Below are 15164 nucleotides of genomic sequence, written 5' to 3'. Positions count from 1 at the left end.
CTGGTTTAGGAAGGTTAAGTCACTGCCCCAAGTTCATACAACTAGAAAAAGGTGACGCCTAAACCTAACCCCAGGCAGGTCTGAATTCAGCCAGGGCTCTTGGCTAGTGGGCCATTCCACCTTGGTTTCTAGGTAGCCAAGAGACTCAGGAGTGGAGATGGCTTCTCTGTAGGCTTACCTCACCAAATTATCCATGGAGTAAACATGCTTTTCAAATGTTCACTTGGATTTTAATGTTATCACTTCTGGGTGCATTTTCAAATATGAAAAATGGTTAATATCAAAAACTTACAAGAAAAGAATCTCTAAATATATTAAGAGTTTTCTTTTTGTACCTTTTCTGGGAAGGCTCTTTGGAGATTTTTAAGGAATTGAGAATAGGCTGGGTATAGTAATCCTATATTATGCCGTATTTTGAGCAAGGCCAATCATATTAACTTGATTACAATATATTTTTACTTTTTGAACCACATCAATACAAGACAAAAGAACACACACTGAGCAAGTAATTTTTGCCCTTCTTTTTTGTTGTAATTTGACCACTTTGTAAGACCTGGGTAGATATCTTTGTATCAACAGATTCAGGCATGTACTTGTTTCCTGAGAAGATGATTGTGTTTATATTACAAAGATTAAAACACACACACATAGTGCTACGTGAATGTGGCCAAGTCATCTACTTGGAACTGTAAGTATCTTGGTCTCTTCTGGCACTGCGTGGAAAACATGGTGCCATTGGGCATGTTTCTAAAACTCTCAGACAAGATTTCATGAGTGGGCCCAGCTGGCATGGCTTAGTGGTTGAGCGTCAACCTATGAACCAGGAGGTCATAGTTTGATTCCCAGTCAGGGCATATGCCCGGGTTGTGGGCTCAGTTCCCAGTAGGGAGTGTGCAGGAGGCAACAGATCAATGATTCTCTCTCACCATTGATGTTTCTATCCCCCTCTTCCTCTTCCTTCATCTCTGAAATCATTTTTTTTAAAGATTTCATGAGTAGGCAATATTGATTTCTCTGTAACTGTATCTTTTTTTTCATTTTAGGAGGTTTGTGTACTATATAAAATCAACTATTTTAATGCAGTTTCTAAAATAAAAAATTTAAATACAATCAATGCCTATTCACTATACGCAGAGTACCAACCAAGCTTCTACTTTGAAGCTCATTTCCTTAAGGGTAATTATGGGCTGGGAGAGATGGGAGCAAGCAAGGGCCAAACAAAGCAAAGGATGAAACTAGCCCCTGGTAAGGGGATGGGTTTGTAATTGGCAAAATGATCAGCCATTAAATTATCAGAAGAACAAACTCCTAATAATCCTTAAGGAATTTTCTCCATCACAAATTCTCAAGTGGTGGTGCACAGTGGTACATTTTACTTGGACACTGGAACAGAAAAATCAGAGGGAAATACACATCAGTTCGGGTTTCTATCGCGCACTCCTAAATTCTACCTCGCAAGGGCCGGCGGCCTCGCAGGAATAAATTGGGGTGTTCTATTTTGGGCCTAACTCTAGGAAACAGCTTCTAGGATTGACCTGATCTAAGAATGAGTTATAGATATTATAACCAACTTTTCCTCCACACCAATACCCGTCCCTCCAGAAATCTTAATAGGCTTTTGAGAGCCCCCATTTAGAGCCGCTGCATAAAATGATACTTTGATGAAAAGGGATTGGAACACGGGTTAAAGCCGACATTGAAAGGTGACTGTGGAGGGCACGGTGTTCATACAATCCTCCTTTAATATGTGTGGTGTGCACCTGTGATAAGATGATTCATTACCTGGGGCCGCTCTTTGACAAGCTCTATCGTTCAGCCCTCGGGGTTCTGACGGGACAATCCTGCACCCGCCCAGGAAATATAACAAGGTCAGCTTTTTTCCCTGTGACCTAACTGGAGATGGTTTAGCTTATAATGCATCTCTGTTTACTATTTATGTAAAATAAAAGCAGGGTTCGAGATATCACAGTTCCTGTTCTCCACAGAGCAGGCCAAGCAGGGATGCATAAACTCACTATCAGCTAAATAACTCCGGGAGGAAAAATCTTGGAGAGGGTGCAAGCTCCTTCTCCCTTGTGTGTCATCACCAGAAATACTGTTAATAAAGATTAAAAATGCATGTAAACTATATTGTATATATAAATACAATAATACCTGGAGAAATAAGATTAAAATGGTGAGCCTAGGAAAAAGTAAAAGAAATGGTAACATTTGAGACAGAGTGTCAGGCCTCTGAATGGAGGGCACCCTGGCACCATCAGCTTCAATTCTGGTTTGTTTTTCAAACAGCTTTTATATTAAATGGGGTTTTGAAGATGGAGCCACATCATCTTAAGCTCCATCAGTATTTTGGTGACCACAACACTGGCACATGAGTGGTGTAAGGGAGCGCGCGTACTGCTCAGGACATGAGGAAGGTTTGCTGGCCTGGCAGACTGAAGGGAACCTGCAAGCATACAAGAGACCACCGAGCTTCCATGAGCAGCAGCAAGAAGCTAGGCATGTGCAGCCAACTTGCAGTGGGCTTCACTCTAACTCACCCTTTTTCTTTGATTTTTTACACAATTTTGTCAGTCTTTTCCGATCACCTCCCCATACATCCAGAAACTGGCTTATAATGTCAATTTATTAAACTTAGAAATTTTAGAGCAGTTAGAGAAGGAAACTTACCAATTTCCAAAATTACCCAAGTTTTTAAAGAATGAAAAAAAATAAAAAAGCAAAACCAAAATTTTATTTTTAAAATTTATCTTTTTTAAAAAAATACCCTATTATGAAAAGTTAATTTCTTCAATTAAGGTCTGAAAACAAGTCACCATATAGAAATAAAAACAAAATGTGACAGACATTCTGGGGAGAAGGAAAAAGAAATCTTCCTTCTAAAATATAGAAAAACCTCCCAACCCTTCTCCCATTCTTGACATTGCTAGTAAACATTATTTATTTGCCTCATATAGATGTGGTTACATATCACTGTCATGCAAAAGAAATTCATTTCCTTTCCGAGTTCAATCTGCCATAAATATGCACTCTTGTTCCCATCTCCCACTCACCTGTCCTTGTGCATTAGTAACTAGTTGACCTGTGACCCCCTGAAGACTGGAGAGGGCATTGCCAAAGGCCTGTGAGCTTGCTATGGAGCCCATGGCTGCTGCTGCTGCAGCCGCTGCAGCCTGACTTGCTAGTGGATTATTAACCAGCTGCAAAGAGAGAAAAGATCAGGGTGAAACCACTGAGAGACGCACAGGGACAGCACACGAATACAACATTCACCGGAGGGAGAAAGTTCTCGCCCCAACTAGCTCATGCAAAGGGCCCGGAACCCACCAGAGGGGGCCTGGTGCACATTCCCTCAGAAGCTGTGGGGGTTGGGGGTGGTTGGAAATGAGGCTGGGAGAAAACTATTCTCCACCAAGACTAGGGTGCTTAATGGAGCCTGGGTTTAGGACTAGTCCAGGAGAGAGTGAGGTGGGCCATGGGGGTCTTCCTAGGTGGGGAAATGATTTGGGAGAAGTCCCTGCATTTTGTCCTTTAGACTAAATAAAACTCTGAGGAAATGTCCACTTTCCTTGAGGGAACCAAACAGAATGTGGGATTAAAACAGGAGTAGGAGTGAAAGAGAGGAATAATATATTTTTTTTGGATTTTTTCAAATAAATTGATCTTTTTCATTTGGGAATTGCGGTTTCTTTTAGGGTTATCGGGTAAGGCAGATGGCTCACTCCACCTCCTTCTCTAAAGAAGAAGGAAACCAAAGTCAGCAGAAATGGAAACCTCCAACCTCTGTGCTTTCAGAGGGTGAGTCTAGAGTCCCTTTTTGAGGGACTCACCCTGACCATGAGATTCAAGGCCAATGAGAAAGGTCCTATGGTGAACGGTCAGGTTGACATCTGCTCACTATTTTAGCTGATATATACTGTTCTGTTGGCTTCTTTCCTGGGACAAGAGTGAAATAGAAAGAAGAATTTGATTGGGAAGGGGGGGCGCTCAACGGGGAGGTTATGGCTGCCAAAATCAGTTTTTCATGGAGACCAATTCAATATTCTTTATCCTGCCAATTTTCCACACCACAGGTTTTCAGGCCTTCTGACCATGAGGCAGAAGTGTAGCTTGAACTAAAATCTGCATTTAGGTTAATGACTAGATATAAATTCAAGAAATATTATAACTATTTTCACAGTATTGGTTTTGATACATGAATTTCATTTGTATTTATTCTAGGGTGTTATTTTTTCCCATATAGTTCCTCTCAAGTACAACAATTGTTGTGTGTAGCAATGCATTTTCCATCACCAGTTCCCACATCCATGAAATTCCTGCATTTTAGCAGGAACCTGCCAAGGCTAAGACTTGGGAGAAAAAGAATTAATGCCATACTTAATGCAAGTCCTGGAAGCTCTTTGAAAGATGCATCTATCTTTCTTTCTTCCTTTCTTTCTTTCTTTCTTTCTTTCTTTCTTTCTTTCTTTCTTTCTTTCTTTCTTTCTCTCTCCATCCTTTTCTCAGTCTCTTTTCTTTCTTTCTTTTCATTCTTTCCCCCCCAAAAATATTTCATTATTTAATTACTTTGAAAATTTGCCTAGAATTTATACCATTTCACAATGAGGAAATACTAGTTGTCAAAGGAACAGAAAGAAGAATAGGAATTAATAATTCTTTCTTCATAAATGTGATATTTTTATCTTATTGGTTTCTTTATTTATTACCAATTTTTGCATAACTAGTTCTACAGTAATTCCATTGACCTAGCACATTTTTTAAAAATGAAAATCCATTTTAAGCTTATTCCTTTATGTCTTTTGCCTTTATCTCTCTACTAAAAGACAATCATGATTTTCTTTTTAAGGAGAAAAAAAATTCTCATTCATCAGCCTAAAGAGAAACCCTGTCTTATGCCAGATTACCACCATGAGATTTAAAATTCAGGTTGCCTTGATCTTGGTTTTCTGGGTATATTTTGACAGTGTATATGAGGCAAGTAATGGTAATATTAAGAGAGAACTCTTTTTGTTTTTGGCTTGACTACCTAAAGGGATAAAGTTCATAGTGTGTTCATTTTTCACTCGTAAAGTAAAGAGATCCCTTGAGGAATCCCATCCCCAAACTGCCAGACAGGGACTGCCCATCGGTATACTAGTCTCAGATTGTCTGCCAGCTGCTAGTTTTACATTTCTTTTATGTAATACGTTGAAATCATAATGAAATTCCTGAGTTTCAGGGAGATCTCAAAATAATCTTCTTAATCCTCAAAGAAAGATTAAATTATGTGGAGTTTGGTTTTAGTGTTGAATATACAATTTTGGATGAAAAATGTAAGTTAGTATACACTGAGTGGCCAGATTATAATGACCAGCCAGATTGTTATGACCACCCCACCAGTGCTTCATTGACACTTCCAAAAATACTGAATATTGAAAACTTCCTAATCAAATACTCCCAAGGTTTTATTATTATTATTATTTGCATAACTAATTCACTTCATTGTACTGATGGGGTGGTCATAATAATCTGGTCGGTCATAATAATCTGGCCACTCAGTGTATATGGAATTCTCTCTGAAGAAAATAGATGTGATTCCTATTTAATGAAGGGAAAATATTTTTAGAAGTTGTAAGACATTTCTTAACCTCTAGGTCAATCAAAAATTCATGTAGGAAATTGTGGAATTACTCTCTGGATACAATACAGCAGTGCAGAGTGAGAATTTCCCACATTTAGGACACTTGTATTTTGTTCAGCTATAGCCCCATGCATTTTCTGTAAATACAGGCATTATATAAAGGTTAAACTATTATTCTAAATGTAAAACCAAATAGATACTTAACGGTGGGCTCTGAGCCTTTGTGTAATGGGGCCAGGAATGGGTACCTTCTGCTGCTTTGGAAGATTGCTTCAGCAACCACAAATGTACAGATTTTGTTCATTTTTAATGTTTATTTCCTCTGTATCTGGGCCTAGATCGAAACCCAATTTGTTCCTTTTTGCTGCCTTTCATTCTTAATGATGCAAATGCCAACTGGATGACTCTTATTTCCAGTCTGGCATCCCTAGGTCTTTGTGAAAAGCGAGTGGGCTCTCGGGAGATGCCTTGCTGGCCCTTGGAACTAGAGCTGGAACTACCGGCGAGGGAGTGTGGTGTATGCAGACAGCGGCTACAAGTCAATCTGTAAGCTGACAGCATTTCAGGTGGACCATTGGGCTGTTGATGGATACAACTTGATATCTTTTGGCTTTTCTGTCTGCAACTGCCAAGGCAGGGATGTTATATGCAGAAGACATGTGGCAAGGAGGGGGGAGGGGATGGTGGGGAAACCACAAGTGTTTCCTTCATCACCTCGGGTCATGTCACTCTGTGTTGTCCCCAGTCATGTCATATTAGCAGTGTTCCTATCAACGCTTCCTCTTGATTGGAGACTCGGTGTAGATTTGGACAGCGGGGCGCCCAGGCACAATAAATGCACATAATGAGCATGCTAACGTTCTGGGGTCAACTGGATATTTTGAAGTTGCTGCCAAGTTTAGGCCTTCAGATCTTTCATTGCCAGTGTGCCTGACCAGCCAAGGATGGCCCAGATAAAGTCTGACTGCATTACGTACTTGTATTTTCAACAGACCAACTTGAAAGACATGCTGAATTCTAGTGCATACAATTTATAAACGCGGAAGATCTCAAAGCAAGGATCTGCAGGGGGCCAGAGTTCTCATGCTCCACCCAAATGGATTCTGGTCTGTGCATACAAATGGATTCTGGTCTGTGCATACATCAAGCTATAATTCTGGAACCTTAGATAGTCTAAAAACCTACTAAGAGAAACACGGATTTCTTAAGATACCATCTCCCAAACTTTTAGGGAATAAAATAACAGAATAATTTTTAAAATAGTTTTGTTCAAGTAAGGAAGGACCCCAAACCTCACAGAGCCATGTCTTCCATTCATGCAGTTGAAGGCATCGGCTCTGAAACCAGACTGCCTGGGCTGTGACTTTTAGTAAACTATGCCTCCTTGTCTCATGGGTAGAATGGGTGTAAAAAGAGTATCCATTTTACTATGTAGAAAAATGGAAAATGTTTATGATATAAGTGAATAAAACAATACAAAATGAAAAAATATGCATTTAAAAATAGCAGTTATTTCAGGTACACGCTCACAGAGTAATGACGAGAATTAAATGAGATTACACATGCAGATGTTTGAGAACAATACTTTGCACATATCACATTCTTAATAAATGCTCGTTATTCTCACAGTTCATATTGTGTTTGAGGATGTTGAACTGATCAGTTTATCAGAATTCAAATTCAACTCAACAAATATCTTTCCACTTTTGAAATATTACAAACCCAGGTATGTTCTCCATTTTTATATTTTAACTGTATTCTCTAATTTTGCTGTACTTATTTTTTTTTAAGTATCTTTTTATTGATTTCAGAGAGGAAGGGAGAGGGAGAGGGAGAGGGAAAGACAGAAACATCAATGAGAGAGAATCATTGACCAGCTGCCTCCTACATGCCCCCCACTGGGGATTGAGCCCCCAACCTGGGCATGTGCCCCCCCGGAATCGAACTTGGGACCCTTAGGTCCGCAGGCTGATGCTCAATCCATTGAGCCAAACTGGCTAGGGCACTGTACTTAATTTTTAAAGGGTAGCTTAAAAGAAAATATTAGCTAACTAACACGATTATTAGATGAGGTGAGTAAAAAGACAAATAAGTTGGTTAAAAATATTTCAGACTGGCCTAGCCGGTGTGGCTCAGCGGTTGAGTGTTGATCCAGGAACCAAGAGGTCGCTGGCTCATATCTGGTCAGGGCACATGCCCAGATTGCAGGCTCAATCCCCAGGAGGGGGCATGCAGGAGGCAGACGATTGATGATGTTCCTTTCTCATCAATGCTTCTGTCTCTCTATTACTCTCCCTTCCCCTCTCTCTCAAAATTAATAAAACATATAAAAAATATTTCAGACTGGAGGAGATCATAAAGAAGTATTTTAAAACATGATTTCTCCTGTTTGTCTTGGGCTTCTCATATTTGATTATTTATAGAGAAAATGGTGTTTTAATTTTGAGGCCCGTGTCAGTATGTGACAGACCAGCAAGGGAAACCTCCTTTCTATTACATTATCCACACACTTAGTTTACATTTGTTAGATTTCTACAAGGACACCCATTTTGGAGTTTAATTCCTGTGTTATGTCAAAATATTGTGAATAAATCCCACACTTGCTGATTTGATAGTGGAGCCATGCAGGAAAAAGATTTATTTTAAATTTTTTTAAAATAGGATTTGCAGTTCCTACATCAACATATCAACATTGGTCATTGAGTATAAATCTATAGCGCTTTTGTGCACATCCTTGTTATCTGTGGATACTAAATGTAAAGGGTAGTGAGAAGAAAAGCTTTGATAAAGTCTCTTTTAAAAAAAATATATATTTGAGAACCAAGATGGCGGCATAGGTTAATGCCGGAGATTGCTGCCTTGAACAACCAAATCAAAATACACCTAAAAGACGGAACGGACATCATCCAGAACCACAGGAAGGCTGGCTGAGTGGAAATTCTACAACTAGGAGGAAAGAGAATATCATACCCAGACTCAGAGGAGGCGCAGTGCTGAAGTGAAATACTCAGGTACGGAGTGCGCGCAGGGCGGCTGGCGGCTGAGGGCGCGGTTGGTGCTTTCAATCGGGAGGGAGTCTCAGATTCTGAGCTCCAGATCCGGGCGAGTCTCTAGGGACCCAGACTCAAACGGGAGAAGCGGGACTGTCTGGCTTCAGTCAGAACTCGAAGGCAGCTTTCTCTCCGAGGTTTGCAGTGGTTTCTGGGACTCTGAGAGGCAGAGCCCCTAGGGACGGAACTGAGAGCTGCCATAACTGCTCTCCCTGGCCCACCCTGTTGATCCCAAGCCCGAGCGACCCACCCACCCTGCCCAAGCCCTGCGCAGAGCCATTTGCCAGATAGCCTCAGGTAAAGGCTGGATTAGCACCTCCCTAGAGGACAGAAGTTTTCCCACTGCAGACACAGCTGATTCTCACAGCCAGCTGGCCTGGAGGTCAAATCCCCCTAGTATTAACTACAACAATCAAGGCTTAACTACAGGAGGACTGCACACAAAGACCACTAGGGGGTGCACCAAGAAAGCATAAAAAATGCGGAGACAAAGAAACAGGACAAAACTGTCAATGGAGGATATTCAGTTCAGAACCACACTTTTAAGGTCTCTCAAGAACTGTCTAGACGCCGCCGATAAAGTTATTGAGATCCTCAACAAATCTAATGAGACCCTCGATGTTATGATAAAGAACCAACTAGAAATTAAACATACACGGACTGAAATAACGAATATTGTACAGACTCCCAACAGCAGACCAGAGGACCGCAAGAATCAAGGCAAAGATTTGAAATGTGAAGAAGCTAAAAACACCCAACTGGAAAAGCAAAATGAAAAAAGAATCCGAAAATACGAAGATAGTGTAAGGAGCCTCTGGGACAGCTTCAAGCGTACCAACATCAGAATTATAGGGGTGCCAGAAGATGAGAGAGACCAAGATATTGAAAACCTATTTGAAGAAATAATGACAGAAAACTTCCCCTAGCTGGTGAAAGAAATAGACTTACAAGTCCAGGAAGCACGGAGAACCCCAAACAAAAGGAATCCAAAGAGGACCACACCAAGACACATCATAATTAAAATGCCAAGAGCAAAAGACAAAGAGAGACTCTTAAGAGCAGCAAGAGAAAGAAACTCAGTTACCTACAAGGGAATACCCATACGACTGTCAGCTGATTTCTCAACAGAAACTTTGCAGGCCAGAAGGGAATGGCAAGAAATATTCAAAGTGATGAATACCAAGAACCTACAACCAAGATTACTTTATCCAGCAAAGCTATCATTCAGAACTGAAGGTCAGATAAAGAGCTTCACAGATAAGGAAAAGCTAAAGGAGTTCATCACCACCAAACCAGTATTATATGAAATGCTGAAAGGTAGCCTTTAAGAAGAGGAAGAAGAAGAAAAAGGTAAAGATACAAATTATGAACAACACACATGCATCTATCAACAAGTGAATCTAAGAATCAAGTGAATAAATAATCTGGTGATCATAATAGAATCAGGGACATAGAAAGGGAATGGACTGACTATTCTTGGGGGGGGGAAAGGGGTGTGGGAGATGAGGGAAGAGACTGGACAAAAATCGTGCACCTATGGATGAGGACAGTGGGTGGGGAGTGAGGGCGGATGGTGGGGCGGGAACTGGGAAGAGGGGAGTTATGGGGGGGAAAAAGAGGAACAAATGTAATAATCTGAACAATAAAGATTTAATAAAAATAAATATATTTATATATATTTTTATTGATTGATTTTAGAGAGGAAGAGAGAAAGATAGAAACATCAATGATGAGAGAGAATCATTGATTGGCTGCCTCCTGCACACCCCCCACTGGGGATCAAGCCACAACCCAGGCACGTGCCCTTGGCCGGAATCGAACCTGGTACCCATCAGTCCGCAGGCTGATGCTCTATCCACTGAGCCAAGCCAGCTATGGCTGATAAAGTCTCTTGAAGGCACACTCTTAAGTGATGTCACATATGTATGACATTAAATAAGTGTCACCATAGATGATGGAGGGAGTATCTTGATCCAAGTCTTGCCCCATCTTCTCTTTCTCAGAAATATGCACATTCTACCGCTTGGTAAAGAATTCAGGTTTTTTGAATCTGAACATTAGTAATAGCAATACTTTTCATGAAATTTTGCTGATGATGTTATTCTATTATTAGAAATCTTATTTACAAAAATATGGCAGCAGGATGAGGCAGTATAGCTATGGTATTATATTTCCATGTTTATGCCTTTATTCCAAGAGGGCCTTATGAATACAGAGGCTCAAAACCTTCCTTTGGAGCATAATGGACCCATGATCTATAGTTTTATCATTCTCTTCATGAGCTATGTGGATTTTATAGAGTATGGATTTTGGAGCAGCTCTCTTTGCTACTAACTTTTCAATTTAGAATCCTGCAAATGTGGTGCAATTTGTTTTTCAATGAGGATGTTCATAAATGCATTCATCTCACTCTACTCCTTATTTAGGGTACAAAGTGACTTGCAGTGGCTGCCTGGAAACAAGAAGACCATTGTGGCTTTTTGAGTTCACTCACATACATTCGGTCTTGCTTTTCTTACACTGTGTATGTGAGAACTGTGTCTCAGTTCCTTAGGATTCTTTTAACCAAATCAGCACTTCCACATCTTACCCTCACGTCTTCTCTTCAAAGGTCAGGGAAATTCCAGCAGATACATACAGGAAGGGTGGTCATGTTCATCTCAACAACATACTTGATGTGTGTTTTAGCCTACTAGGCTTTCCCCTGTGGTCTCATGATTATAATGAAAAGGAAAATGGGGGGCGGAGGGGCGGGGCTGGCAACCTAGTTCAGTATCTGGTTAAAACTAATCTTACTTCCCCACTCTGACTGATTTGGGTGGAGCTGCAGAGCCCAACCCCGGGGCTCCACCAAGCTGACGTGGGCGGAGCTGCGGGACCCTCAGGGGCCGCCACAGGAGGAGATATACAGGTCAGAGCCTCCCCATGAGGTCAGTTCAGGCTTTGGATCCGGAATTCCCCTGGACTAGCAGATCTGCGAAATGAAGGTTAAACTTTCCTCCCTCAGAGCTGGCTGATCGTTCTCCTGTGCCTTCTGCCACAACAATCACATGTTATAAAACTCATGTAGCAGTTAGGAATAAGTTCGTGAAGTTGAATATGGAGCCAGGTTTTCCTGCTTGCTCTCTGCGCAGGTCTCCACAGAGATGACAGCATGCTAGATGCGGACCATCCACATTTCTGCCAACAGAAGTCTGATCATTGTTGAGAAGTCTCATGCTGGAGTGGCAAGATTTGCAGTGATGACTCAGGCACTGCAACGTACTAAGATACCTTGATTCATCAATGTAAAATCATATTGAGTTCAGGATAGTTTTAGAATAATTTATATTTTAATTTCGTGGTAAAACTTTAAGTATACTAATTTTCTATTAATGCTTCAAGACCCAGCCATGTTGGTTAACAGGGGAATTTTTAAAGCTACTACTAACTTTTCTAACTCTGAGTAACTTTTCTAAAAGAAAGTTACTACTATCTTTTCCAGAAAGGATGAGGAAGGGAGGAGTTCCAATCCCCCAGGGAATCTGGAGTGTGCTTTAGATCCCGCTCTATCTAAGGCAGGGGTCCTCAAACTACGGCCCGCAGGCCACATGCAAATACAAATCTTGTATTTGTTCCTGTTTTGTTTTTTTACTTCAAAATAAGATATGTGCAGTGTGCATAGGAATTTGTTCATAGTTTTTTTTAAAACTATAGTCCGGCCCTCCAACGGTCTGAGGGACAGTGAACTGGCCCCCTGTTTAAAAAGTTTGAGGACCCCTGATCTAAGGCACAGAAGCTGGGTGTTCATGCTTCACAGAGATTCCCAGAAGAGCTCCCGGGTTGAGGAGAGGCCTGGGAATGAAAGCCCAGGTGATGTTGCATTGCTGGCTCTTTGCTCTTGGGGGGAAGTGGAGTCCTTGGACGGAGGATGCAGGTGCTGGTCATTGAAACCCCTGCCTAAGGGGTGAGGGGAACTCACAGAAAAAAGGGATTCCAAGGGATCAGGGTGGAGCATTAGCACTGCCTGCTACAGTGCAAATGTCACTTCCTTTTACTCGTTAATATTTACTCCCAGAAACATTTATTCAGTACCCACTATGTTTTGGGTGCTGTGTGAGGGGAGACTGTGAGTGACAGATTGGCATGTTCCTTACCCTCATGGCACAATTAAATAGGGAAAGAGGTTTTGGTGGGAAGGAATGGGAAGTAGAGAAAGATGAGTGGGCAAGGGGGCAGGATCCAGACCTTTTAATGGATCCTCAACTATGCCAGGATGTTTGCATTTGCTGTTTTTAAGTCTATAACTCTCCCTTTCAGACATCTCTTTTTCCCAGGCTATCTCCTAAGAGACACCTTCTTGACTACCCTAGCTAAATGGCATTCCCCTCCCCCCCTTTTTTAGAGATTCATGCCAAAACATGTATAAGCAAATGATATAATGTTTGTGTTTATTTCAAAATAATCCAGGGCGGGGTGGGGAGAGTGGGTAGGGAGAGAGATGAGGTTCTTGGTTTGATCATTGTAGAAGCATAAAGGTGGATATTGACCTTCAAACAACATGGGTTTGAACTCTGGGTGTCCATTTATATGCAGATATTTGAAATAAATACAGTAAATATATTTTCTCATATGATTTTCTTAATAGCATCTTTTCCCTCTAGCTTATTTTATTGTAAAGAATACAGTATATGACACAAACAGAATATCCCAAAATATGTGTTAACCAATTGTTTATGTTATTGGTAAGGCTTCTGGTCAGTCAATAGTAGCCTATTAGTACAGTGGGCCCTCCCCATCGGTGGGTTTTCAATGGTGGATCAAAAATACCATGTTTGATCTGTCGTTGGTAGAATCCACGGGTGTGAAACCCGAGGGCACGAAGGGCTGACTGTAGTTAAGTTTTTGAGGAGTCCAAAGTTACACATGAACTTTTTGACTGCATGGAAAGTTGATGCCCCAGTCCCCTGTTCAAAAATCAATTGTCCTATTTTTTCTACTTTTATATTTGCTTGCAATTTTCCATAATAAAAAGTTTTAAAAATTTATTTTTCACTCTCCATCACATCTTCTTACTTGTTTCACAACATTTTGAATCTAACAGTGTATTACTCATTTTTTTGCTCTTTTCGTTCCTCTGTCTAGGATTTAAATGTTTGCTGACGGCTAAATCTTCAGCTCCTTCAAGAGTACCAGGCACTCAGTAGGCCTTCAACCAATGTTTATGAAATAAATGTATGAAGAAGTGAGTTGAACATCTCTTGGCCTCACTGGGAACCTGGTGGGAGGTTGACCCTTCAATATTTATAAAAAAGAGTAAAAATTTTGGAGGCAAATTTGTCTAAACTCTTCTGACATTGTCATACTTTACAGCAAGCATGTCAAACTCAAAGGCTAACATGGGCCAAATAAACAAGGTTTAAGTTTATGTGTGCTGCAAAAAAAAAAAAAAGCTTCAATTTTCATAGAAACATACGTTTATTTCAATAGAGACATGCTGAATTCAAAGGGTAATCGTTAACATAATATAATAGAAAATTTTAATAAAAAATATTTTTTCTTCAACATTCACTTACCAGACACTGAATAACTGCACAAATTAATAATCATAATGCAAATACCACTATTTTTCTTGTTCTCCGAAAGTGAAATATTTCCTGTTGCGCACACCAAACAAGTCAGTACAAGACTAAGGATGTGGCAATCGCCTGCTAAAATATTCACTGCTAGTATTAGTGGAGAGAAATGGTGTGCCTGTGCATAAAGTGCATAAGGTAAATGAATGCAATACGGTTATAGTAATCAGTCATTAGCGAACGTTGTAGTTTGTTATTAATAATTATATGTAACAGGCTATTGTAAAAATTAAGTTAAGAAATTTTTATTAAAATGTTTCTTACATACCGTTATATTGGCTGGGCCGCAAAAATACTCATTGTGGGCCACATGTGGCCCATGGGCTGCGAGTTTGACATGCTTGCTTTACAGTCTCCCACACCAAGCTGACTGACTGGTAAAAGCCTGAAACATGGGTGACATGGTTCTGAGGTTCTTGAATAACCCCTGATGTGTCAATCATGTGAGTTGGCACCAGCCCTTACAGTTTTCCTTCAGCTGCCCAGACAGATTCTCAGAGGTGAAAGGGGGACTGGATAGCATTTCTGACTGGCTGGGAATACTCCAGGATATAAAACTCAACAATGACAGCATCTAAAGATGAAGACCCACAGATACACTGGGCATCTTGGATCAAAAGTTCCCTGACTTTCCTAGAGTTTGCATGGCTGGAATTGAGTGGGGACATGGCTGGGAAGAGGGCTTAATCTCTAGGTTTGATGTTATTTGGGAGCTGAAGGATAAGGTGGCATGGAATGAGGATTTTTACATTTATCCTTGGGCTATGGTGAAAGAGGTAGAGTTGGACCATGGAGCCTACATTTGTACCCAGCCTTGTGGACTAGAACAAAGCCCATGCAGACAGCAGCATGGACAGGAGCAGAAGGATGGACTCAAGT

At 40.7% G+C, this 15164-nt stretch overlaps 1 protein-coding gene across 1 annotated transcript in view; it reads right to left on the bottom strand.

The window, feature by feature from the left end:
- The window catches only part of POU6F2 (POU class 6 homeobox 2), a 410247-nt gene that overhangs the window by 49452 nt on the left and 345631 nt on the right, over positions 1 to 15164 (bottom strand). The window contains exon 6 of the mRNA XM_059656173.1: positions 3054 to 3200. Within this exon, the coding sequence (XP_059512156.1) occupies positions 3054 to 3200 (147 nt within the window). The remainder of the gene's footprint in view (positions 1 to 3053; positions 3201 to 15164) is intronic.

Source organism: Myotis daubentonii, chromosome 10, assembly GCF_963259705.1.
Source record: "Myotis daubentonii chromosome 10, mMyoDau2.1, whole genome shotgun sequence".
NCBI lineage: Eukaryota > Metazoa > Chordata > Mammalia > Chiroptera > Vespertilionidae > Myotis > Myotis daubentonii.
This window is presented reverse-complemented; position numbering and strand designations above follow the sequence as displayed.